Below are 27,610 nucleotides of genomic sequence, written 5' to 3'. Positions count from 1 at the left end.
GGACCAGCCGGCTTGGGGGAGATTGATTTTTTATTCTTATTTCTTTATCTGTCTTATTTTGTTTTTGTTTTCGATCGCCGGTAACTGATTGCTATTGTTTTGTTGTTGTTGTTGAGAGTGTTGAAAGTGAGTTTGATCGGCCTCTCATCATATCAAAAGCGTTTATTCTACTATTTTTTGATGTGCTTGTGCTTGGCGTTTGTTGCTTCTTTGGCTGTGCTTCGACTTGTGGTGACGTTGATTTTTCTCTCTTCCTTTTATCTATGACTTTTGGATTCTCTTTTACTATGAGTTTATCGTACTTTATGTAAGCCAAGTTTCCTTTTTGTCTTTCTTGCATTAGTTGAGGTTGCAGTGACTTCCTAATTTCTAACGTTTCTTTAGAGTAGTCTTCTGTAATGTATAATTCTTTTAATTTCTTTTTATTTCTCATAATTTCGTTTTTTTTCCATCCACTTATCAATGAGAGAAGCATAGGCCTTGGTTTCCCATTTTTATTTTTTGTTCCAATCCGAAAGATTTTATTTATTTCATAATTTTCTATAGTTATGCCTAATTCATCTAAGAAGCACTTTTTAATGTATTTCATTGCATCCAGTGTCGACTGCTCCTTTTCCGCTAAACCATGAATAATTATATTATTACTCTTCTTTTCTCGCTCTAGAGACTCCACCTTCTTTTCCAGCTTTTCTACTTTAAGTTTAAGTATATGGTTTTCTTCTACAACGGGTTTTAATTTTTCTTCCATTTTTACGAGCAATGTGTTGGTAAGTTCTGACGTTTGATTTTGCATTTCAATCTTCATCTTGTCGAATAATAGTTGAAATTGTTCGTCCATAATTTATGTGTAGTTGTATAAAAATATAAAAATATTCTCCCTTTATTTGTTTTATTTTTTGTCAATGGCAACACTGCAATCAGGCTAGGAATGTAATTTTGACATCTATGTGTCAGCTGTCTTATGACAGTTATGACTTATGAGTTATTTGGTATCTTATGCTGTTCTAACCTCAATGTTTTGCCAATATTTGTTGTTGAATCTTCCTTGTAAATCCAGTAAATATCGCGTTAAATATTATTACGATCTCTCAATCACACTAAGATTTTTCTTTGAGTGTAATAATATAGTTGAAACTGTGACTTTAAACTATTATGTGGAATATTTTATACGGAGCACTGACACTTTGATGTTTACAATACGAAGTACCGGAACCGAAAAAAAAAAAAAATAGATTATAATAATCGATAGAAATACTCTGTAAAATATATCCAATACAGAAAAACTCTTCTATTATGTTATATAATTTAAACGTAAAGACAACCAAATTGTAAGAGAGAAACCAATAAATAATATAACGGTTTTACATTACAATAAAACCGATATTATGTGCCGAAAAGGAAAACATACAGCATTGTTATGAAGAAGCAATGTATACTCAACCATAGATACGAAATGATTTCCATAGACTACATACAAACTCTAGTTCCAATTTATTCCGCTAGAGGTCGTCGCTGTCACCAGCAAGGTGATGGGGGAACCAAATTCATTTTTCGAATCATAGTCTTCACCAGGAAGGACTTCCTGCAATGCTGTATGTTTTCCTTTTCGGCACATAATATCGGTTTTATTGTAATGTAAAACCGTTATATTAATGTGCCTCTGGAAAACATACAGCATTGTTATGAAGACGTGTTTGTTATCTGCTGGTGAAATAAAAAGACACAACGCTATGATGAATATAAAATAAAAGTCATATATGTTCTTATTATTTTTATTTTGTAATATTCAAACAATATATTATAGTATTTTTAATATTTCCTTACTTGAAATCATTAAATCATTTCACATAAATATGCACAATATTTTATGTTTACACCAAATTAAAATAATATACTATTTTAAGTAGCCTTTAACTTATAATCAATATTCAATCAATATAAAAATATTAATGTTACAATACAAAAATATACACATTTTTTTTTTCTTTATTAATTTTAATGGAATCTATATTCTATCATCTATGATAATGTAAAAGTATTAAAAATCAAATTTCGATTATTTTCATTACATAGCTCAATTTCACGACAATAATGTTTAAAAAATGTATTGGAGGATTTCCAATTTCCTCGCGATAATATTTCATCTATAGGCTGATTCTCCAGCCATCCTAATGATGCTACCGCCGATCTACAGCTGCCTGGAGAAGCATTTATTCCGCTGTCTCTGAGTACAGAGCGTACCCAATTCCCAATCACTGTACGGGAAGCAGCTTTAGTTTTGTTACCGAACGTTATGAATAGGTTTTTTAAATTATTAGCTTCACTACGTTTTGAATAACTCTTTTGTATTAAAAGCCGTACAAAAGTGACTGGACAGATGTTTTTATCCGGATGTTTCGTAAGTTTCCAAGCTGATTGACGAGAACTATGAGTATCTGTTTTTGAACCAAAAGCTGGTATTAGGTAGATGTTTTCACCATTATCAAAGAAACTATTATCCGATATATTTAACAATGTAAGGTCATGAACCCGTCGTCCCGAAGCCAGTAATAATATCGTAGCTGTTCTACGAGAAATATCAAATAGGGTATCCTTTAGCGGGTTAGACGAGAGCCACTCAAGAACAGTTCTCGGATCCCATATAATCAACGGTCTAACAGCCTTAGGGTTACAGGCGCCAATTGCTTTAAGGGTATGTTTAATAATAAAATTTGAAAATGGCTCTTTTTCTATATGAGGACCGCAGAATGTTAAAATAGCTGATTTATGGACCAGTATCGTGCTGTATGATAATTTCTCATTTACGTTAAGATGTATTAAAAAGCGGGCGATATCCGCTGGCTTTGGACACTTTGGATTTACTGAACAATTGACACACCACGATAGCCATCTTCTGAGGGCTGGCGTATACGTTGATAATGTGGAAACTCGCCAGCTTCTCTTTAACAGGTTCTTTTCCTGCTCTGACCAATCTTTTATTAGTTCGCCCCACCCCCAATCCTCCATACTTTCAGGGTTAATGTCTGCACTTGTGGTGGGGGTAACAGTGTCGTTACATCTATCAGCACTTCTGGCAGGTTCATGATCTGGTACGGATGATCCAGGGCTCTGACCTTCAGGTCCTGGAGCCAAAACGCCTTCGGCCATTCTGGGGCTACTACAAGATACGTTCCCGTTGCACTGTTTAGATGTGCTAGCACCCGTGGTATGAGGCTTGGCGGTGGGAATACCCATGCTAGCTGATACTTCCATGGCCTGCTGAAGGCGTCTATATAACTTGCTGATAGATCTCTGCAGTCTATCGACACGTATTCCTGTACTACTGCAGACTTTCTTGTAGCAAACAGGTCGATCTGGGGTTGTCCCCACTTCTGGAACACTTTCGCTGTTGCTCTTGGTAATAGATGCCACTCTGCTGGACGTTTTCCTCGTGATAGCCTGTCCGCTATTATATTGTACCGTCCCGGTAGGTAATATGCGCTCACCGTTATCTTGTAGCGGTCCACTATCTGTAACAACCTGGAAGTTAGTGTTAACAAGGCTATCGATCTCGTCCCCCCTTCTTTTCGAATATAAGCAATCAGTGTCCTGTTGTCTGACTGAATTAGAACGTGTGCATTGTGCAACAGTTCTACATTCTTCTCTATAGCCGTTACTACGGCGTATAGTTCTTTTTTGTTGCAATGCCACCTTCTCTGACGGACTGACCAGACTCCTGACATAGTCTTCCCATTCAGTTGGGCTCCCCAACCAAAGTCCGAAGCATCCGTCGCCAGGAAATGGGTGGCAGGTTTTTTGTGTATTGGCATGCTGTGCCGGGTAGCTCCGCGCCACCACGTCATCTCTTGTGCCACAATGGCTGGGACTGGCAGTTTCTGTCGCGATCTCTTCTTGTTGAAGCGTCGCAGAAAGATCTGCATTCTGCGACAATGTAATCGGCCCCGCGGGATAACGAAATTCGCAAAATTCAGTTGACCCAAAAGGCATTGTAGTTCTCGAAGGTTTACCTGCTGTTTCTTCAGAACCTGAGCTATGGCGTTGTCTAGCTTGTCCCTCCTTTTCTCTGGTAGTGACATAACATTTTTTGCAGTCTGCCATCGTATGCCTAAATATTCCAAGTCTTGAGTGGGGGTCAAAACCGATTTTTGGTAGTTTATCTGCCATCCCAGATATTCCAAGTGCCGCACGGCTTCCGCAGCCTGACGACATAACTTGGACTGGTCCTGATTGACCAGAAGGTAGTCGTCTAGATACACTAGAACTCGACAACCTTTTGCACGCAGGGTCTCCGCGACCCAACATGTTACTGAAGAGAAAAGGTACGGCGCTGACGCTAGGCCAAAGGGTAGGCACGTCATTTCGTAAAGTTGGAGCTGGTAACTTATTCTCATAAAAGGCCGGTGAGACTTGGCGCAGGCCAGGTGAAAATAGGCTGACGAGATGTCTAGTTTTACCATCCAGTCCCCAGGCTGGAGAAACTCGGGAACCGTGGAGTGCGAAATGAGGCGAAAATGCTTTGCATTTATAAATTTGTTCAGTTCCCGCAGGTCGAATATCGGACGCATAGTGCCGTCGCTTTTCTTCCTCAGAAAAAGCTTTGAAATAAAGCTGGGAGTTCTTTTGGTGACGATCTTCAGTACACCTTGATCCAGAAGCTCCTGTATTGATTGAGACATTGCAGGGGACGGGGTTGTTGAATATTGTTTCATAATTTCCTTTGTTGGCATTATTAATGGTGGTTTTTTTACCAGGGGTAATCGAAAGTGTGTTATTGCCGAAATTATAAACTTGTTCGCGCCCAATGCTTGCCAACGACTCTTGAAAGCTTTTAAACAACCCCCCCTGAAGTGTGTCGGATAGTCACTTCCTATCTTCTTTGTTTCGAAAGGAATTATTTTTAGTTTGTTTAAAATTATTTGTCTTTTTAAAATTACTTTGCGAATTTTTAAATGTATCTCGAGTAACGTTTTTATTCGAACGGTATTGAGTCTTGGAAGTAGAAGGTATCGAATCCTTGTACTTCTTTTTAAGTGGTTCCGTTTTTTTATAAATTTGTGATTGTGAGGGCAGTAACCAAAAGTGAGGGCCGCCTAGCGATTGTATAAACGTTAAGAGTTTAGTCTTATTAAATAAATGTTCTTCGCTCGGAGGGATATTCCTAAGTGCGCTTTGAATATTTTTATCCCTAATTCCGTCTAGTAATCTTTTTCTCCTAATTTCGATACACTCCCTCTTTTACCGCACACAATTTGTAACGTTTGTTCCGATAGCTTATATGACGGAGATGTAGTACCAAACGCGTCAGAAATTTTTTTAAAAAGATTATCTGGATTAAGTTCTGATTGACAATTGTGGGCCCAATTAATGAGCTCCTGTAAGCCCGATTGTAATAATTCTCTTTGTTGTAATAATGCATTTGTAATCGCGGCCATAATTTCTTCGGTTGATGCTAAGAAATCTTTACCTTTGTTTAAAGAACACATTTCGTCGTTAATTTTTAAACTACAAAAACCTGGCGCGGCTAGCATGTCCGTTAATGCTTTGGAATAGCGAATATGAGGCCACGTTGGCGAATTAAATTGTTGAAGCTCGATTAATTGACGTAATAATTTTTCATTCGCTGGTTTAAGAACTTTTTTCTCGTCAAAAACCGTTTTACAAACGCCTAAATCTATTGATTTGTTTGTACTCGTTGATGGATTCGACAAAAATTCGATATTTTCGGTTGCGGGTACTTCAACATTATTATTAGACTCCTTAATATTTTGAGCATTTTGTTGCTGCATGAAATAGTTTGTAAGAAAACTAACCTGGGCATATAGTACGTCGATCCGAGGATCGGCGGTTACCTCAGTACTCGATTTTTGTTTCTTGGTCGTCGGCACGTCGACCTCCGGGTCCGAGTCGCTGTCACTCGAACTTGAAGTACATTTCTTCCGTTTGTTGTCGCTCCGGCTCGCTGACGAGGGCGAAGCAGCAGAACGATGGCCTTCTGAGCCCCTCGGGGCCCCAGAAGGCTCCTCGAAGTCGTCGTTAGGTGGCGAATTCATTACGAACAGTAACGGTTGACTTTGAAAAATTATTAAATTAATCACACACTAGCACTTTAAACTTTTGAACACTTGTACACTAGTAATGCTTATTGAAACGACCGCCTATGGCGAGAGTACACAACGCTATGATTCGAAAAATGAATTTGGTTCCCCCATCACCTTGCTGGTGACAGCGACGACCTCTAGCGGAATAAATTGGAACTAGAGTTTGTATGTAGTCTATGGAAATCATTTCGTATCTATGGTTGAGTATACATTGCTTCTTCATAACAATGCTGTATGTTTTCCAGAGGCACATTAATAAAATATTAGTTTAGTTTAGTTTTAACATACAATGCATAGATATGTGGTATTATTATTACATATCTTATTAGTACGTTTACGTTGTAATTATTATTTACGTACCTGATTCGATTTATTATAATATTTTGAATTTATAATTGAAATGGTATCACAATCGATAATCTTTTGAACATCACTTCTGGTATCACCCGTCGAGCTGTCAAAAAGCAATTCTTATAGTGGACAGACTATAAATGATTTTGTACTACACAAATAGTAAAAATAGCGTTTAAGAAAAGAACGTAATCTGGAACGGTTGGCAACATTTTAGTACCAAATAGGACCTTTAAAATATAGCCTATTCCTTTTTCGAAGGATACCTATACAAAAATTATTGGTTGTCGATAATTACTTTATATCTAGTGACACGTCTGCTATATTAATTTATCTACTTAATCAAAATAGGTAGGAGATTTAAAAAGCTCCATATTATTTAGGATCGAGGATTGCTATTATAAAATAAATATATTCTTTATTATTATATCATCAGCTAGACTTTCACGTATTTAATAAGTTGTAACTATTGTAAATGTCACAGTAACAATAACTAACACATTAAATAATATAATTATATTTAAGTTTTTCAGGAGAGCGCACAATTTAACATTTTGTTAATAAATGTAAAAAAAATCATATTGAACAGAATCTGTACCGTCAAACCAAGAATTAATCATAATTATTTAGGATAAGAAGTCTTAAAATTTTCTTGTTTTGGCGTTACAAAGTAAAAGCAAAACATAAACGTATTGGGTTTTCACTCTGTAATTCGACCATAGAAAGTATTCATTGACCTAATTTTAAATTGGTGATCAAATTACAAAAAATGCATCTTTCGTAATTTCAGCACATGGCTGTTAATAAAGTTTCACACTTTTATAGAAAATTCTTTATTATTTTTTTCGTTCGTTGTATTATTAAAATATGAATAATAAACCATTACATTAGTTTCGAAATTGCAATCTTCAATATACCTACTATGAACCCAATACGTTATGTCTTGCTTCTTACTGTCTCTCAATTTTTCATCTGGCAACATTATTTGAGAGAAAATATCACTAACCATAGACACAAAATGGACTGAATGGATAATAACCGTCAAATTTTCACATACATAGATGAAACAAATTGGCACATTATAAAAAAAAGACGTGTGGCACTCGGGGACTGCCGCGCTAAAGCTATTGCATAGCATGCCTTTAAGCCACACCTCCGTGTCCGTCGGAGTGGGGAGCGTGAGGTTTTTTCGTTACGGAATTTCTCGATTCGGTCCCCGCGCTTAAGGCCCGCGATAGCTATGCAATAGCTTAAAATTACACAATAATTTACAACACTTAGAAAAATTGCACTTAATTAACAAAACATATTCATATTTATTGCATATTTTCAAAATTTTCACATTGTATTCATACTTTACACTGAGCAATTATTAAAATTACCCTATCCTATATTATCCAACAGTATGCTTGTAGCATTATAGGCAGATTTTCAGCATATTTGTAGGCATATTCATACTAAGGAAAGAGGAGTTCACACAGTAGGAGGTTTGACGATCCAAATTTTATTTCTCAACTGGTAAACAGCCTACGTATAATTGTGATGTCTGAAAGTAGAATTATTTCCAGTATAATAATTTGAGGTTATTCTCAGTCCACACATCATGTCTATACAATTACTAACTTACTAAACCATTAATTTTACAGATGCAACATGCTTATGTCGATATTCGAGCTAATCGGTTGGAAACAGTGTTGGATAGAGAGGTAAATGTGCGAAAGAGACACTACACGTTCGAACGTCATTGGAACTTTTTTTAAATGTAAACGAACTTTTTTTTGTTTGGCTATAATTTTTGGTATGTGTAATTTTAAATTTAAAGTGTGTATAAACGTAAACATTACAAATGTGCTTAATTTGTATTGATTTCTTACAGATGTAGTATTTTTGTTAATATAATTAATGGTAACATAGCTTTTTTTTTACGATTCATATAAACTAAAATGAGAGGCAAGTACATTTTTATGTACATAATTTAGAAGTAAACATAAGTATAGCCATACAAAATTAAATTTGTTTACACAAATAGTTCTACGAAATTTAGTAGTGCACGGCACAGGGTGTCTTCCATAGATGATCATATAGCAACAGATTTGTATAATGTAGATTTATTTTCGTAAAAAATGGTTTAATGTTCTTAATATGTACAATATACAATTACAATTGTTAAAAAAATATTAATGTTATTGGGGTAAGATCAGACATGTTATATTTAATTAATCCAATAATTATATGTATATGGCAACACTGACAGTTAGTTCCGATTTTCGCCACGCAAATCAAATTGCATAATGCACGGGTAAAATCATGATATTTCTATAACAATAATTAACAAGATTTAGATTTTTTTAAACAAATAACATGAATATATTACATTCTTTTCGTACACCAGAAACTTTATTTTAATTCAAGTATTTCAAATTCTTTAAATAATTGTAATTGATAGTAAAACATTGGTTTTAATTTATAATTTTCTGATGACTATGTTGTTTTTTTTTGTTTTTTTTTATAAATGATTATTGTTCGATCTTACCCCAAATATGTAGTTAGACCGTATATTCGCATGTTAGCTTTCATATTCTTTCGCACATTTCTCTTCTATTTTGTACAGATATTTACTGGTAAATAGTTATTTAATATTAATAATTGTCGTGCATGATAATAAGTTAGTTTATAAATAATTCATAAGGTATTCGATGCATGTTTATTTTACTTTTAATTTAGGTTATAATGTCAGGTAAGACTCTTAAAGCTTTCTTTTATAAACTAATGTTTATAATTAATATTCTTGAAACTCAAAATCTATCCCTATCCTTCTTAATATTTATTTAAAACTAGGTTTCCGCCCGCGGCTTCGCCCGCGCAGTCAAAGAAAAAACCTGCATAGTTCCCGTTCCCCTGGGATTTCCGGGATTGCGTCATTATCCCGGAATAAAAAGTAGCCTATGTCCTTTCTCGGGTATCAAAATATCTCCATACCAAATTTCATGAAAATTGGTTCAGTAGTTTAGGCGTGATTGAGTAACAGACAGACAGACAGAGTTACTTTCGCATTTATAATATTATAAGTATGGATTTATGTTACCCGAATATAAATAGGCTGTCCGTATTTTACATATTATGAAATCAAAATACCTTACCTACCTACTTACCTACATTATCGTACGATACACTGGCTAAAAAACAGTGTGTGTTAAAGCAGCTAAAAAAAAAGTAGTGGATTCTAAAGTGCTTGTAGTAGTGGAATTATGGAGTTACTATGTACTATGTACGTAGTAATAATACCTCAAAGGTTTGAACGAAGCACTTTGCCCTGTTTTTGCACGCCTCATAAGCGAAGCGTTGAGGTGGGTACTACTGTCACTTCGCGCAAAACATCTGATTTTTTACTTTTGCACTGCGTCTCCTTGTCCACCAGGTTGTCTGGAAGAGACCGCTGTCTGAGCGATAAGACCGCCTGTTGTGCTCTTTTATTAACTAATGTATTTTGTCCTTATTTAAGTAGTACTTTTCTCTGTCGTGCACAATAAAGTATTTGTTTGTTTGTTTGAAGCTTTATCTCTGTACTATTTATTTACTCTTGGGCTAATACACAGTTTATCTAAGATTTCCCCATTTATATGTCAACACTACGAACCGCATTAGCAAGGATGCGTAAAATGAGAATTAGTTCTTAGAAGTATTGCGTTTAACACGCATCGTAACGCAAGATGGCACATTACTTAATTACTCATAATAACCGCGAAATGATCACGATTTGGAGTGCAACGAACTGTTATTAATATACGGAGATTAGTAGTCAATAACTGGTAACACATTTTTGGCGTTTTGACACCTGTCACGCAATATAGGGAGATTAATAGCCAATAAGTGGTAACATATTTCTGGCCTGTGTACAAATCTATGCTATGCACATGAATCTATATTCGTTAATACTGAGCGGAAGTAAGGTTAAAACATTATTTTAAAAGTATGCTTATTGCGTATTCTAAGTGTATGGATTATTCGTCATAATTCTTACTAATGTTTATTATATATAAATTTTTCATATACCATGGTCATTTTTGTATCATAGAAATAAATCAGCACATCCTGTAAAAACACACTCGTTATTAAAATAATGTATGTAAACAAACGCCTATCAAAAACAAATTCAACACGTAACTTATTAGCGTACCTAAATTAAATGTACTTACTTCCCTAAAACTATCTACTTCTTAATTATTCTTCAATACATCCCTTTATTCACAATATACAGATACAAACAGTAGGAAAACTTCATACAAACGTTCGAAATGGCTCACGCACACAAGCAAGCGTGTTAACGAGAATCGTAAGAGCGGCCGTACACGGGCAGCTCGAACGGTCAGTTGGTGACTGCTCGAGCTGTCGCTACAAACCACGCAGTTGACGGCTTGAAGCGGTCGCGACAGCTTGAGCAGTCCGTGTACGGCAGTGAATGAATGTCTATAGTTCACAGCGCGGTCGCGGCTTCAAGCCGTCGGTCTCAACTGCTTGAAGCGATCCGTGTACGGCCGCCCTAAGGGTATAATAACAATTGACAGATATAAAAATCACGTAAACACGCTTGCGTGCGTGAGCCAATCCGAACGTTTGTATGAAGTTTGCCTACTGGTTGTATCTGTATATTGTGCTTTATTCCTGCATGAAATATAATCATTACATTTCACACATTACCTAACACTACACAAACGAACATTCCAGATGTGGGGGTTCCCTTATATCCCGTCGCCACGTGGTCACGGCGGGACACTGTGTAGCACGGGCACAACCACGTCACGTGCGCGTGACGTTGGGCGATTACGTCATCAACTCGGCTGCAGAACCCCTGCCTGCGTATACGTTTGGAGTTAGGACTATTAAGGTATGTGTAAGCTGCTGTAGATATTGGTTACAGTTTTAACATTGTTAGTGAAGTAGTTTTAGTGTATGTAAATAGTCACGTCAAGGCATTGAGTTACTACGTACTACGTACTAGAGAGGGCATCGCTACTACAATCTTTGTCACAAAAACAAAATGTCACAAACTCATTTAGTCTGTGCCGAGCTGTGCCCCCCGCTTGCCTCGTCAACACGTACTATTGCTCTGTTCAAACTGCCTTCATGTGTGCTGAGATACTGCACTAATAATTCTAATAATACAGCAAAATGCAAAGGACTAATCTTCGTATATGATCCGCCCCACGCGCGTTCCGCACCGCCGCGCCACGCTTGTCACACAGATTTTGTTCGTGGTGTCCTCTCTATACGTAGTAATAATACCTCAATGCGTCAAGGTAGATTTAAAAAGGCACTGTAGCGTAGAGAGCCGTGTAGAGCCCAACTTAAAAGTTTATTATCTGCTGTCATAACCTATTTGTGCTTGCTTTGATCTTATGATGATGAAAGGAAATACTAGGAAGTATTTTTATTGTAATTTATCCTTGTATAGGAAATTTTACAAAGTTTCGAAGGTGAATAATTTCAATCAAATATATTTTTATTTTTATTGTAATTTACCCTTGCAATAAACGGAATTTTACAGTTTTGAAGTAGGTGAAAAATTACATTTATTTTCTTTTTAAATAATTTTAAAAGGACACACTTTTATATAATGAATTTTCTAAACATGTACTTTTTCACTATCTGTATAATTATTTTTTAATACGTAAGTAGTTAAAATTATTGTTTAACAATTCCAGGTGCACCCACTCTTCAAGTTCACGCCACAAGCTGATCGGTTTGATGTAGCCGTCCTCACCCTTGATAGAAATGTTCACTATATGCCACATATTGGTAAGTATTACATGGAATATTTAATAATAATCAGACTTGTTCCATACCCTTACGGCCCTAATCCTAAGATCTTTCAAGCGTAGAGTGAATCTTCTAGGGAAGCGCGTTCCATCTTAGACCACATCTCAGCTTAACATTAGGCGAGATTGTGGTCAAGTGCTTCTCAATAAAATAAAAAAAAAACTATTTTAGAATATTATCTGTTGTACTTATTAGCCAAATTAATTTCAATTTCAATTTCAATTTTGCCCAAGCCTTAACCAACTAACTGTTTACCCGAACCTTACCCTTATTACCTGCCTGCCCAAACCTTACCATAATATAGTTTTCAAATATTATGGCTTGATACTATGACAGATGTCAGAGAAAACTACAAAGTAAATCTTAACAAACGTACGTTCATAATTTTATTTATTATCACCTATATTAATTATATCATTTTTCTCGCTTTCATTACAATTGAAATTCAATACGATATTATTATTAAAAAAAAGTTTTTTTTTACGTTATACGCTATACTTACCTCGTTAGACATAATATGATATATCATAGCGTGTGTAGAGAACAAATTGTATGTGAAGAACCATAGCTAATTCGCACTTAATATTAATTTCACACTAGCCAGCCCCAATCTTCTTGCCCGAACGTGGCACGGACTTATTATGATAATTTTATTCAAATTACCAGGAATAGAACCCTTTCATTTTTCAGGGTCTGATTCGATGTGGTTTAATTGTTATTAAATAAACAAAAATAATAATTAATAAATATTTATAAAAAAAAAATTATGAGGCGTGCACTTTTGGATTTTCCAAATTATTTTCCTATTATCTTTACTTAATGTGTCTCTATTTCTTTTGTGTGTGCAATAAATAAATTAAATTCCAGCGCCAATCTGCCTGCCCGAGCGCGGGTCGGACTTCCTCGGGCAGTACGGCTGGGCGGCGGGGTGGGGCGCGCTCAGCCCGGGCTCGCGCCTGCGCCCGCGCACGCTGCAGGCCGTCGACGTGCCCGTGCTCGACAACCGCGTGTGCGAGCGCTGGCACCGCGCCAACGGTGAGTGTGTGCAGCATTAGTGCTATTTATTTATTTATTTATTTATGGTCAGCCAACAGTTATTACATCAGTACAAGCATACAAAAAAAGATTACAAAACAACTTACATAAATATAATAACTACTTATAGGCCAACACCACATGCGAAATAAAACGGTTTACGGTTACATATTATGACAATAACTACAACGATTAATTCGAAAAAAATAAGTTAAAAAGAAAACAGTGACTTATCTTACTTATCAGTGTATCTTACATTTAAGTACTCTTTTTCATGCTGAGAACTATGAGAAAACAAAAAAAAAATGTAAATAATTAACTTATAAATCTAAATCTAAATTGACTAAACATTTCAAATTTATATACCTAATAGTAAACACACAAAACTTGACCGAGACCAATGATGTTAAGCATTAGTGCTATTTATTTATTTTTAAGCTATTGCATAGCTTTTATCACAGACTTTGAGAGCGGCGACCGAATGTAAAAATTCCGTAACGAAAAAACATAACACCCCCCACTTCAACCGGCACAGTGTTGCGATGCTATGCAATAGCTTTACCGCGGCAGTCCTCGAGTACCACACGTAATTTTTATTTGTTTATTCATCTTTGACATACAGTACAAAACATAACACAACAAAGATAACAATTATTACAAAGTCTGCCTTAAAAATAAGGTACAATTAGAGGCAAACGATACAATATCAACATTAAATAGATCCACTTCAGATTTAGCACGTAAGATTGAGTGTGCTGAAGGTACAATAATTTATTTAAACTAAACTAGAGTTAATTGTAGTTTACTAGTACATATATATAAGGAAATGTACGAATTATAATTTAATCATATAATCTTTTATCCAAAAATACTTATACTTTACTTGAATAGTCTCACAGCGCAACAAATGAGCTAACTATAGTTTACTAGTATGATATTTTTACTAAACAAATAATTGTACCTACTATAGTCTTATAATGTAATCCAAAGAATTGAACCTAATGTAATTCATATCTATCTAAATGAAACAAATAATTTTAACAACCTGATATCTCTATATCCTCAGGTATAAACGTGGTGATCTACCCAGAGATGTTATGCGCGGGCTACCGGGGCGGTGGTAAGGACAGTTGTCAGGGCGATAGCGGCGGGCCACTCATGTTGGAACGTGCTGGTCGTTGGTACCTCATTGGTGTTGTGTCTGCAGGGTACTCGTGCGCTAGTCGGGGCCAACCGGGCATATATCATAGAGTCGCGCATACGGTGGATTGGATCTCGCATGCCACTACGCTACCCTAGCACCCCACCAGTGACTCTAGATCAGTGCCGGCGTTAGGGGGGGAGGCGATGGCCCAGGGCGACAAATTCTGGGGGGCGCCGTCTGAAGTTGGAGTCTCTTGCCTCTCCTGATGCAAACCTTCAGAACACCTCAAGTGGGCGCCACAATATTTTCGCCCGGAGTGTCACTTCTTCTAGCAGTGCCCTTACACCGGCACTGCTAGAACTCTAGCGGTCTACCAGTAGAGCGATAGCTCTACCACCGCTAACAGGAAATGATCGTTCAATATCGATTGGATGTCCGATGCTACTCTACCGTAGCGCTCTACCTAACTCTACAAGCAACTCTACCGTGGGATATGGCTCTACCACACCGCTAACACTATTGATTGGATCTCACATGCCACGACTCTACCATAGTGCTCTACAGTGGTTCTGCCGTATTGCTCTTCCCTAGTAGCGCTGATAAGCTGTCCAGTTGTATTTGTCCAGCTCTACCAGTGAGTTAGGCACGTTGCCACTTTGATTTGAAAAAACACCACCCGGACGGCTTTACCCTACTAAATATTTTACGACGAAAGATAATATTTTTCGACACGAAATCGTCGATAATACCAACTAATAGTGTAATCCATCAATCCACTCGAACAACGAACACTGAATATAGCATGGAGATGGACATAAATAAATGTCGACACGAAGTCGTAATAAGGTGAACTATAGACAAGTTTCCAACAGCTCAAAGAAAATCTCGATCAGGATATCACCCTATTGACTTATATACTATAGGTACTACTTTTCCTACCAAGAACATTTTTGCTCAATATTTTTACACACAGCACCTAATGAGTTTGCTCAATAATTCAGTACATACTGACTGAATCTGAATTTGATTTCGAATAAGAAATCTGCTTTAGTTGCAAGTTTTTAAGAACACACGGCTCTTAATTCTACAAGCGCCATGAAATGTTATTTTCATAATATGCCCCTTTATACTGTCCCGTGTATTTTGTCATATTTAAATATTTTATTCACAGCATAAGTTAGAATTAGGCTATCTTCTGGTTACCATTAACACGTTATGAAAAAGCGCCTGATAAATAAAAACCCTCTTGCATTTTTATAATTGCAAAGTCTGAAATAACGATGCAATTTTTAAGTTAAATAATGTTTGTAGATATTTTCCTCTGTAAAAATGTGTTTAATACATCTATATGACCTCATTTGTACCATAGACAATTTTCTTTTATTCAAATGCCAAACGCAGTTTTTTTATAAATAAATGCATAATACATTTAACGAAATACTCTATTTAATGTATTTAGTGTTTTTAATATGTGATAAAGAATGTTACAATGAAAGGCAATAATATTAAATTAATTAAGTGCTCTAGCATTTGTAAATATATCTATATAGATGTAAATATTTTTTTAATATTAAAAGATTAACCTTTACAACCCGTATGAATTAACTTGAGACCTGAGCCGATGACGTTATTTTCAATGTAATATTATGGTACCTTTCCAAAATAAATAAAATAATGGAGTGTAATTATATTTTTAACCGAGTCTCAAATTAACTCGTACGGGCTATACAAACATTTCATATAATGTAAATAAGAATGTGCTTTAATAAATTATTTTTTGATGGATTTTTTTATCTGTTATTTATAATTAAATGTTTAAGAACAAATTGGTTAAGACGCACTATTTAATTAAGTTAATAAAGTGTATTTATTGTTAATTTATGTTGTTGTTTTATTTATTCCTGTTTCAGTGAAATATGAACTGAATCGATTTTAGGCCAATTTTTATGCTTAATGATAAGTAACAGTGCAATTGTATTTTTAGGAATTAAAGATGTTTTAACGGATTTTAAACGCGATTTATTCATTATATTATTTTCCCGACGTCCCGAACACTTTACAGCGAGCGTGGTCACGGGGAGACTCCCCGTGTCATAAGATGAATAAATCGCGTTTAAAATCCGTTAAAACCTGTTTAATTTCTAAATGTATAATACTCGCGTAAAATCAAACACTAGAAAATACAGTGCAATTGTATACAGGGTGTAATCGTTAAGTGTGCACAGGCGATTATTCCGTAACTATTAGATATAAAAAAAACTTTAAACTGATATCGAAAGTACATGACCTAATGAGTAAATTGACGGACGTTTAAGAAAATTAAATTCTCTACACGTAAATCATGATATAACGTTAATAATTTTATCTTATTTCTTTGTTAATTTCAAGCAAATGTCATGATCAACAATCATCAAAATTTTTCGACAGTTAGGTTAGGTTGGTAGGTTAGCTTAGGTTAGGTTAGCTTAGGTTAGGTTAGGTTAGATATTAGATATCGAAGGACTTTTTTTTAAGTGGGGAAATCTTACCTAAGATACCCACAGCTCCCGGGGAAGAAGATATCGAAAGTACTTAACCTAAGGAGTAAAATGGCAATAATAACTTTCTTTAAATAAAACGAGAAATATCCAAAAATGTTACATTAAACACTCCCATACCTAACCTAACCTAACCTAACTATCGAAAAATTTTGATCCATAACATTTGCTTGAAATTAACAAAGAAATAAGATAAAAATATTAACGTTATGTATGTATCATGATTTACGTGTAGGACGTAGGTAGAGAATTTAATTTTCGCAAACGTGCGTCAGATGCAAGTTGTGAGTGAGCAAAATCAGGTTTAGGTTTTAATTTGTTAGAGAGATCCTTGACCCTACCAATAATACAATAAAACGGTGTGTTTTAATAGATTTTAATTGGTTCAATACCCAAGCAATTTTTCGTAAAACTTCTATGTAGTTTTCTGTTTTATACAATACTAGCTTTCCGCCCGCGGCTACGCCCGCGTTTTCAAAGAAAAACCCGTTCCCGTAGGATTTCCGGGATAAAACCTATCCTATGTCCTTTCTCGGGTATCAAAATATCTCTATACCAAATTTCATGCAAATTGGTTCAGTAGTTAAGGCGTGATTGAGTAACAGACAGACAGACAGAGTTACTTTCGCATTTATAATATTAGTATGGATTAAGAATATTCTGTCTCCAGATGGTATAACAAAATTCCACCCTATATACCTCACATGAAAATAGGTAGTAAGTAGGTAATAAATGAAACACAAAAATAGTTGCCACAATAAATATATTTCCAATAAATAATACTTATTACTAAATAAACTGTACTTCTATTACGGTGCAATTACATCAAACGAGCGAATGCTCATTCTAACCCCACTATGTCAAATTATTTTAGTGTAAACAGGCGTAGAGCATTATTTCGTTGTTCTTAGTGCGTTCGAAAAGATTCTATGTAATATTCTAATACTGAACAACACTGAATACGAGTGTTCGTTTACACTAAAAGATCACGAAAGAATGCTCTTGCTCTAGTCTAGCTCTATGTTCGTTTGATGTAAATGCCCGTTATATAACCTATCTACCAGCCAATCGGTATATTATATTTCTTAACAAATTTAGTTAGCATGTTATAAACAGGACGGTAATAATTAATTAATGATGAGGACGAAATAGTTTCGATATCCGCCGATTCTTGTAGTATCTCCATCCAATGTTGAGAGCTTCCACGTGACATTAGGTCCCTGTAAAGATAGTCATCTATACTAATATTATAAAGCTAAAGAGTTTGTTTGTTTGTTTGTTTGAACGCGCTAATCTCGGGAACTACTGGTCCGATTTGAAAAATTCTTTCGGTGTTAGATAGCCCATTTATCGAGGAAGGTTATAGGCTATATATTATCACGCTACGACCAACAGGGTTGGAGCCACGGGGGTGAAACCGCGCGGAGCAGCTAGTTAATTTATAAATAGCAAAATAATTTAATTCATATGATACTTTAGCCCTAGCTGCTTTTGTATATTATCAAATTGTATAAAAGTCCTTATCCCAATCAAAACGCAGACAAATTATAAACGCAAAGCTCATTAAAATTCGTTCACCCGTTCATTAGTAAGTATCTCATATAGAACTGTTTTTTATCGTGCATAATGTTATTTTATATTTCACTTGTAACTTCATTATAAATTTTTGATAAATCTGAAATAGAAAACCGGCTAAGTGTGAGGCGGGCTTCCGCGCTAGGGTTCCATATAAACCGTATTTTTTATGTAAATTTATACTTTTCACTATTTTTCCTATATCTGTGCTATAAAACGTTTTTCTTACCAAGTTTCAAGATTGTGTTCACGGGAAAAAGTTTTAGATTTCCTTGCGAATGTCGAAATTTGCGAAAATTGTACACTCACACATACTTACTTCAGAATCTTTCCCGCCACTTTAGAACCATAGATATCACAACGATGTAGAGCGATAGAGCTGGGCATAGACTCCTCTACGTTTTTGCGACCGAATACAGCCGCTTTACAGAGACGCTCGAATAGTTGGTGTTGAACGAAACTGCTTAAAAAGTACCTGAAATACATTTAATTAATGGATTTTTATTCTTACAGAAAGTTACTTAAAATAAGATAAGTTTTTATTTATTTATTTACATAATATTACACGATGTAAAAAAATGAAAGGATTAGGAAAGATACGAGTGTAAGTGTCTAAAGTGTCTAAGTTTTAAACTGTAGCTTGATTCTAAAATCGAAATTAAAATTCAAAACATTAGTAGAATTAGTAGAACAAAATTAAAAAAGAGCGTGTGTGCCGAGGACACGTACGTCAGAAGTGAAACTTCTTTAGCAAGATTCAAAGATAGCGTCGCTTTGCTACAAAGCGTGCTACTTGTTACTATATTCAATGACTACTGACTAAAGTTAGTATTATTAATCTGTACTACCTCTAATTTTATAAAGCTGAAGAGTTTGTTTGTTTGTTTGAACGCGCTTATCTCAGGAACTACTGGTCCGATTTGAAAAATTCTTTCGGTGTTAGATAGCCCATTTATGATAAATCAAATCGGACCAGTAGTTCCTGAGATAAGCGCGTTCAAACAAACAAACAAACTCTTCAGCTTTATAAAATTAGAGGTAGTATAGATTAATAATACTAACTTTAGTCAGTAGTCAGTTTTATCGAGGAAGGCTATAGGCTATATATCTTCACGCTAAGACCAACAGGAGCGGAGCGGGTGAAACCGAGGAGCGCAGCTAGTTCAATATAAATGTCACATCTATCCACTTACCTGACATACGGCACATTATCAGCAACATGATATTTAGCACCAACATCAAAATAACTTTCTCCTCTATTTCCCAAAGGAGCTATTCCTTGTAATTCTTTTACTAAATTCCAAAATTCTTTATTCATATACCCCATATCTAAACTACCTTCAAAAAGCCTCCATCTATATTCATCTAGTACAAGGGAAAATGGTATCTGAGGTAGTTTGTTTAAAGCCTGTTTTAGAATAAGTATATCGTCTGCACTTATGCCATTTGGTGTTCCTGTTTTTTGTCCTTTTTGAGTAACACCTCCTTTTCTATCTTTGTTTTTAAAAATAACGTTCTCTTTTAAATTTCCTAAATTACTCTTTTTAGCATTAATGACTAGTTTGAACGTTTTCCCAATATCTATTATACTTATTGTATTATCTAAATCTTTGGTTGAATCATTTTCTATGTCTTTTATAGATATATTTTCATAATCACTGTCGTTTGCAAATAATTCTGTATCGTTGATGAGACCTAGTCGATGTAAGTGTTGAGGTGTTATAGCTCCGAGCATTATTGTGTCACCAATTGCTTCGTGGAGGGCTGTGTTTGCTTGCTGCAAGAAAGTTGTAGTACATATTTATGTTTTATTTTATCTATACTAAAGTAAAATTATAAAAGGGAATGAATTTTTATATTATTATCCAACCTATTTGAAAAAAATACGATTACCATTAGAAATTCATCGAATAACATTAGAATTTTTCTATCCCGAGTAGAGCAAACGACGCCGGGATAAGCGACTAGTTTACCAACCTCGACAAGGGCATCAAAAATTTTAAAACAGATATTTTTTCTTATTACCTCTCCATTTAACCAAAACGAAACGCACCAAAAGCAATGATAACATATTTCTGCAATTTTTACCTTTTATATAAATTACTAGCTTACCGCCCGCGGCTTCGCCCGCTTTGTCTAAAACATAATAAATTATATACTAAAAACTTCCTCTTGAATCACTCTATCTACTAAAAAAAACCGCATCAAAATCATAGTTTTAAAGATTTAATACATAAGGACATAGGGACATAGGGACAGAGAAAGCGACTTTGTTTTATACTATGTAGTGATGAATTTTTTAATACACAACTTACTCTAAATAATCCAGGCTGTTTTTCATATGCCATATAGTATTGTATGTGTCCCATTTCATGATGTAGTACATAGAAATCTTCAAACGAAGTGTTAGAACAGTATAAGAGCCTGTAAAAGAAATAAAGAAATAACTGATTTTAGAAAAAAGGTTAATTCTAGAGAAGACTAATATAACAGTCTGCTTAGTAGTACTTCTTAGAGGCCTGTAACTAAATGCCTGTTTTGTCAGGCAGTCATTTAGTTAGGTTTTATTTTTTTACACCTTTTTATGAAACCGCAAAATTTTAAATGAAACACTGTAAGAATATAAATGCATTGAATTGCAAAAGGATGTTATCTCAATTTTTTGACAATTTGCAATCTCGCGAGTGTTATCTGATGGTTTATACAATCTTATATACAATCTTATATCTTTTGTATAAACAATTAAAAAAAATACATACCGATAATCGCCACTTTTAAACATATCAGCAGCTGTACCATGACAACGAATTGAATTATTTTTCTGCGTAAATACAGATTCGCGCCAAAATGTTTTCGTCATGGCGGGTAAACCAAGGGACGTGTAAAAATCTTCCGCTCGTCTTACCTAAAACGGAGATATTAATTATTAAAATTTATTTTTAGATTAATTAAAGATTAACGTAACGGTGCATTAATATCAAACGAACATAGAGCTAGAGCAAGAGCATTCTTTCGTGATCTTTTAGTGTAAACATAAACTCGTATTCAGTGTTGTTCAGTATTAGAACATTGCATAGAATCTTTTTGAATGCACTAAGAACAACGAAAGAATGCTCTACGCCTGTTTACACTAAGAATTTGACATAGTGGGGTTAGAATGAGCATTCGCTCGTTTGATCTAAATGCACTTGTTTGTCTCTTAACCTATTAATATGACTGTTAAATCTTGTCACTTAAACTTAAAGTAATAGTTTTCAAATTAAATCTGGCACATGTGTTCGTGATCTTACACACAAAAATTACTAACATTTACCTCTAGAGAGAAATTTCTCTCGTAAATTGTAAACAAATTAGTAATTACTTACCATATGATCAACGGTCCAATTTAACTTTTTAATCCGATCATCTAAATTAATATTTTGCGGTAGAATCATGTCTGTCAAATGTTCCCAATTTTGGGACCAGAGATCACCTGAAAAATACTTTTTATTAATAACTTCATTATTTTTACACACATCAGTATTTGTGTTAGTTTTCAATTTTGATTTTGTATGTCTGTTGTGGGTTCATAGAAAGGCTAGACGAATTTTGACGAAACTTACAGCAATTTATTAAGACAATTTTAACAGAATTTTCAGGGATTTTTACAACATTATCTTGGCAAGGCTGTTTAATATACCCATAAAATGTTTTCAAAACACAAAATATGTCATTTATTATGCTCAAAGTGAAGCGCATCATCTAGTTATGTTTATGTATCTAGATTCTATAGATAAACAATTACTTCGTTAACCTAATTTAAAAAATAATAATAGTTTAAAAAAACTAAAAAACACGCTTTTAGTGCGGTTTTCTATAAAACGCGTGATTTTTTTTTTTTTAACTATTATTTATTTTATCAAATTAGTGTATTTTGTCATCGGTCCTAAATAAATCTACAAAGTTTGAACGAAATCTGGCCGTTTAAAGTGGGTCAAAATCGCGCCCAAAGAAGTTACAAACATACAGGTGAAGCTAATATAAAGCGTGTAATAATAACTTCATTTGGTTGACTAAATTTTATAAAATAGTTCTGTTAGAAATATAGGTGGATTTAAAAAACCATCCTATAAATAACGCTGGATAAAATTTCATGTCAAAATTCCTTTAACGCAGTCATAGGTATCGGGAATGGAATTTGCATATAGTCGATATTAAAAATATTCAGTCATTCTGAATATTCAGTGTTCAAAAATATTTTTAAGTAGGTAACCAACGATATAATATAAAATATATTATAGTTATAATATGTGTAGGTAATCTAATATTAATTAATATGAAGCTTAAGAATTTGTTTATATGTTATGAGTTTCTTTAGATTATTTATAACATTTTTCAATTCAGCCAACTAAGCCAGCAATTTAATATATTTATTCATTTATAGTTAACAAAAGATATTTCAATATTCTCTTACAACCTTTTCAACATAACTATCTATCAACTAAAAAATTTCCTTCTCCCAAATACCTTTCATCAAAACATTTCCAAACCACTTCATAAACAACAAATTACTTATTAAACTAAAAAACCTCCCTTCATTTAATCAAAAGAAAATGTACCCAGCAAATGCGCGGGAATCGGCCCTCTCTCTGGCACAATTTCCCCGTAATGTTTCCTTAATTGAAACCTGGCAACACCGTGCAATAATTTGTATAGCGGGAGAATGCTTTCATATAGCTGGAAACACAGCTTTCGTAAATCTGGGAGTTCGATTTCATCCCGCCAAGCTGCGCCGATGTCTTTGTAACCTAAAAGACAAAAATTATAATTTAAAAATAACTACAGCTGATAAGTTTTTCTATGCACAAAAAGATTATACCTAAGAAGGTGCATTTACAACCTTGTTATTTGATAAATTTACTTAATTAATAAAATATTTTTAGTTTCTCTGTTTAGAATGAGGTTTTCCTGTACTTTTTAGTGAAGATTGTTTATTTTACAAAATCATTAATTATTATCTGTATTATGTTGATTCTAGGTAGGTATGCCTATTCTGGAGTAAATATACCTATAATGAATGTTAATAATACCTATAGTCTTATCCGAAACTAGTAACTTGAAATTCTTACCATTTCGTTTTGCTGCTCTATTTTCAATTTTCATCATTTGCAAATATGGCGTCTTCATTGGTACCATTTTTTCCCGCCATTGCGACCAAACCCAACGCAATACTGTTTCATTTTTCGAATATTTCATCATACTATCAAATTCCTTCTCCCCTTTGAGACACGTTTGATTCCCGTCCCATTCTGTATTTAAATTTTTAAAACGTTCCGAATTTAAATTGACCGTTGACAGATAATTCAAAATGGCTTCCTCGAATTGCGCCAAACTACTATTGCTATGTACACTGGGTATGCAAACTTGTGCATCGTTATAGATAGCTTGAATTTCTTCATATAAATTGCTTGTTTTTCTGAAAGATTTTGAAGCATTAAAGATATACAAACGTAAAAGCTGACTTTCAAAAACGTTAGGCAAAATTCGTCACAGGATTTAACGATGATGTAGATTTGTAGGTTGTTTTATATTAATCTAGTTATAAATTATATGTTAATCAAGATGTATTAGAAACTACACTATTCAAAATTAGACTACGTTAATAAAAGGTAAAAATTCAATATTTTCTTTCTCTATTATTCTGATAGGAAAATTGTTTGCTTCGTTCGAATGACGCCGAAAAACCCACCGCTATACCCGTTATAACATTATTTTTTAAATGAATTTCAATGTGTTGCAGTGTAATTTGTATGCATATGAAAACTAATAACTCGTAGCAATTTAACAGAATTTGTAGTTTATAATTTTTTTAATTTCATTATGTTTAAGGCATAACTTACCTTGTTTCCTTATACGAATATTTCAAACCTCTACACAACAAATAGGTTTGCCGCTTTTGCGTTGAATTCAGCTGATTCGCGAAATATAATGTTGCCAGTTTTTTACAATTGCTCAGTTGCCAAATGATTCGACTTTTTTGAAATTTCCCCGCTCTACCTGGCAACTCAGGGCTGCTAGGATTGATCAGAGATTGCCAGCCTATGTTGGCGCCAATTGCGTTTAATTTTACTGTTTCTCTGTTTATTTTTTCGAATAAATTATTGACGTCATCGCAAGAGCCGGTGTGTATAAGTGTGAAAATAATTATAAAAAATGTTTTGTACATCATTTCCTCATGTCCTGATTTCAATTTAAATGGTTCTGTAACAAAAAATAGGTTTTGTAGAGATAAACTACGATAACATGGCGCGCCCCTCCAAATTACTGTTTCAATGTGTGTAGTGAAATACAAATATTTAAATATTATATTATTATTATTTATAATAATATAATAATTAAATTATTAATTTTTATTATTATATTATATTATTATATTATTTATTATGAATTTCACAAATACTTTCAAACGTTTTGAATTTTCGAGGGGTGCGCCATGTTATCGTAGTTTATCTCTACAGGACTGTCCAAAAAATAAATTACGGAGACTATAAAAAAGTTTATCATCATAAGCTTATAAAAATTCCCCAGTTATTTTTTTGTTTTTTTGTACTATTGTCCTACAATCTTCATAATACTAAATTGATATTAAGTAATAAGATTATTATATGTATTCTTTGATTCGATAAATATAGATACTACAACTATAAACTACCTACTTATTCAAAAGAGCCTCAAAAGTCTAGAAATGTGAATCAATATTTGCGCTATTTGAGTACCTGCTATTTGCTAATTGTCATGCTTTGGAAAAAAAAAATGTGTGCGTGTACTAGTGTACACGTAAGAAGTGAAACTTCTTTATGACCTTATTTTTCAAAAAATAATTTACTTTATGCAACTTTACAGAAATACGTCGAATCACGCGTGGTTGGGATAAGAAAAAGATGGCGCGTAACGGAAAAATGTCACGCGTAGCGAAAAAATGTTACACTAAATTTTTTTCCAACCCCGATAAAGAAGTTTCACTTCAATAATAATAAAAAATCCTAAAAGCGTGTTAAATACACTATCTACCACTTGACACTTATCAGTTCCGTGATTTACCACTCACGTTATCACGACCTGACATTACACTTAATTCTGATTAGCTTTCGATTATGCTTTACTGAACTTACTAATTATTTTAGGCGACATCAAAGGATATCATATCGAACTTTATACGTGGTTTCCTGTTACATCATTGTTTTGTGAAAATACCTAATTATTTTTATATCTATACTAATATTATAAAGCTGAAGAGTTTGTTTGTTTGTTTGAATGCGCTAATCGCAGAAACTACTGGTCCGATTTGAAAAGTTCTTTCGGTGTTAGATAGCCCAATCATCGAGGAAGGCTATAGGCTAATTTCAATAATCATCGAGGAAGGTTATCATCACGCTAAGACCAACAGGAACGGAGCCACGCGGGTGAAACCGCGGAGCGCAGCTAGTTATGGATAAAAGGTCCTAGTGAACTATGTATCTATGTATCGTTTTGAAACTGTGGTTTGAAACCCTGTTTCTCTGGACCGTGACAAACATTACAAAACCAAAATCAGAAATCGGCTCAGACTTTCCCGATATTTTTTTTGCGGCTCTTACGAACAGCAATTGATTTTATTATAGAGAATCACTACATAGTATAAAACAAAGTCGCTTTCTATGTCCCTATGTATGCTTAAATCTTTAAAACTACGCAACGGAATTTGATGCGGTTTTTTTTATAAATAGTGTGATTCAAGAAGTAGGTCTTAATATACCTATAATTAATTAGGTTTTAGACACAGCGGGCGAAGCCACGGGCGAAAAGCTAGTAATTTATAAATAGCTTTCACAAATCACAATGAATTCAAGAGAAATATGTATAATACGTAAATAATATGATGGCGTCAAATTTCTCGAGAAAGGTGGATTAACCGCAAATTAATGTCGTCTTTTATTAAACCAGTCTATGTAGGTACTTAATGTAGACAATTTTCAATAATTATTATTTGATTTCCAAAAATGATCCAAAATTGTATATTATGGTGAATCGAACTCCCTCATAATAATTTCAAGCAATAATATTATGATTTCAATCAGTATTCTCTGTATAAGTTGATATAACTAGTTACTTACCAAAAGGAAAAATGTAAAAAATCTAATATGTAAATAAATGCCAATTCTATACATACATAACAATTTAAATTGATCGTGATTAATTATTTATCCTTGCTCATTAACGAATTGTAAATAAAAATCGATAGATTGCACTATTTGAGTTTGTTTCTATAATACTTTAAAACAAATTATGTCATAACTTTGGTGAATTTACACGAATTAATTCGAAAAAAGGAACAAACCTTTTTAAATTTCAAAAATGGAATTTATAATAATAAAAAAACAATGTTTCATAAACATTGTTCATAAAAGCTATTTTAAAATAAAATGTTTAAAATCAATTCATATAAAATATTAAAAATTATTCCACAAAAGCTCTTATCAATTAATTTTTCAATATCCTTATAAGTACTAATTTTAATTTAAAATTAAATATATATCAATAGGATGATATAAAAAAAACTTACCGCGCCGTGGTTAGCACAGGGACAGCAGATACAAACTGACAAGAGTACAAAATAACTGCGCCCTTATGCCTGCACACAGTGTAGGCGATAATATTATGATAATATATTATAGCAGGCGTGTTTTGGTCTTATGAGAGACAAATGTCATGGTTAAGTAAATTGCTTTGTGGGTGAAAGGATTTATAAATTTGTTTATAAATTCCGGTCAAAACTCATGCCAATGAGATATTTTTTTTTATTTGCTTTCACAATTTTTACAATACATAGCCATCATTGGAGTTTTAGAACTTTAATAACCTCTATGAACAATAATTTAAAGGGCTTTCCGAATTCAAGCAGGCTGATGAAAATCAGTTTTTAATATCTTAAGAAGGCTCCTGGCAGGGTCACTTTAATTTGTGCAAATAAATGATTTATTTATTTATATTATATTTATTTAAACACAGTTTATAGAAGAATCTATAAAATAATA

General features: G+C 34.0%; 3 protein-coding genes across 5 annotated transcripts in view; 1 reads left to right on the top strand and 2 right to left on the bottom strand.

The window, feature by feature from the left end:
* The window catches only part of LOC149476262 (uncharacterized), a 53,814-nt gene extending 37,706 nt beyond the window's left edge, over positions 1 to 16,108 (top strand). The window contains exons 4-9 of one of the 3 annotated variants that reach the window (XR_016317868.1): positions 8,096 to 8,155; positions 11,175 to 11,334; positions 12,152 to 12,245; positions 13,134 to 13,301; positions 14,368 to 15,019; positions 15,058 to 16,108. Coding sequence is in view for 2 of the 3 variants with exons in the window: in XM_089712180.1 (XP_089568306.1) it covers positions 8,096 to 8,155; positions 11,175 to 11,334; positions 12,152 to 12,245; positions 13,134 to 13,301; positions 14,368 to 14,600 (715 nt within the window). In the remaining variant the exon portion in view is untranslated. Of the gene's footprint in view, positions 1 to 8,095; positions 8,156 to 11,174; positions 11,335 to 12,151; positions 12,246 to 13,133; positions 13,302 to 14,367 lie in introns of all 3 variants that reach the window. The other 2 variants (XM_089712180.1, XM_089712181.1) reach the window with 2 other exon arrangements.
* LOC149476263 (uncharacterized) lies at positions 81 to 1,206 on the bottom strand. Its single transcript, XM_089712037.1, has one exon. It carries the CDS (start codon positions 836 to 838, stop codon positions 92 to 94), a length of 747 nt encoding a protein of 248 aa, XP_089568163.1. The 5' UTR covers positions 839 to 1,206; the 3' UTR covers positions 81 to 91.
* A 1,650-nt stretch (positions 16,109 to 17,758) lies between the features above and the next one.
* On the bottom strand, positions 17,759 to 24,791 carry LOC149476261 (angiotensin-converting enzyme-related protein-like). Its single transcript, XM_089712050.1, has 9 exons — positions 24,437 to 24,791; positions 23,666 to 24,012; positions 23,156 to 23,344; positions 21,923 to 22,029; positions 21,317 to 21,462; positions 20,873 to 20,981; positions 19,751 to 20,334; positions 18,877 to 19,032; positions 17,759 to 18,202 (listed from the first exon to the last, which is right to left on the bottom strand). Exons 1-9 carry the CDS (start codon positions 24,763 to 24,765, stop codon positions 18,040 to 18,042), a joined length of 2,130 nt encoding a protein of 709 aa, XP_089568176.1. The 5' UTR covers positions 24,766 to 24,791; the 3' UTR covers positions 17,759 to 18,039.
* Positions 24,792 to 27,610: the final 2,819 nt, after the last annotated feature.

This window comes from Colias philodice, chromosome 28 (assembly GCF_061535455.1).
Source record: "Colias philodice isolate Cphi_HAF_F1 chromosome 28, ilColPhil1 Martin Lab GWU primary, whole genome shotgun sequence".
Classification (NCBI taxonomy): domain Eukaryota; kingdom Metazoa; phylum Arthropoda; class Insecta; order Lepidoptera; family Pieridae; genus Colias; species Colias philodice.
Note: the sequence above shows the minus strand (reverse complement) of the source record. Positions and strands in the feature narration are given on the sequence as shown.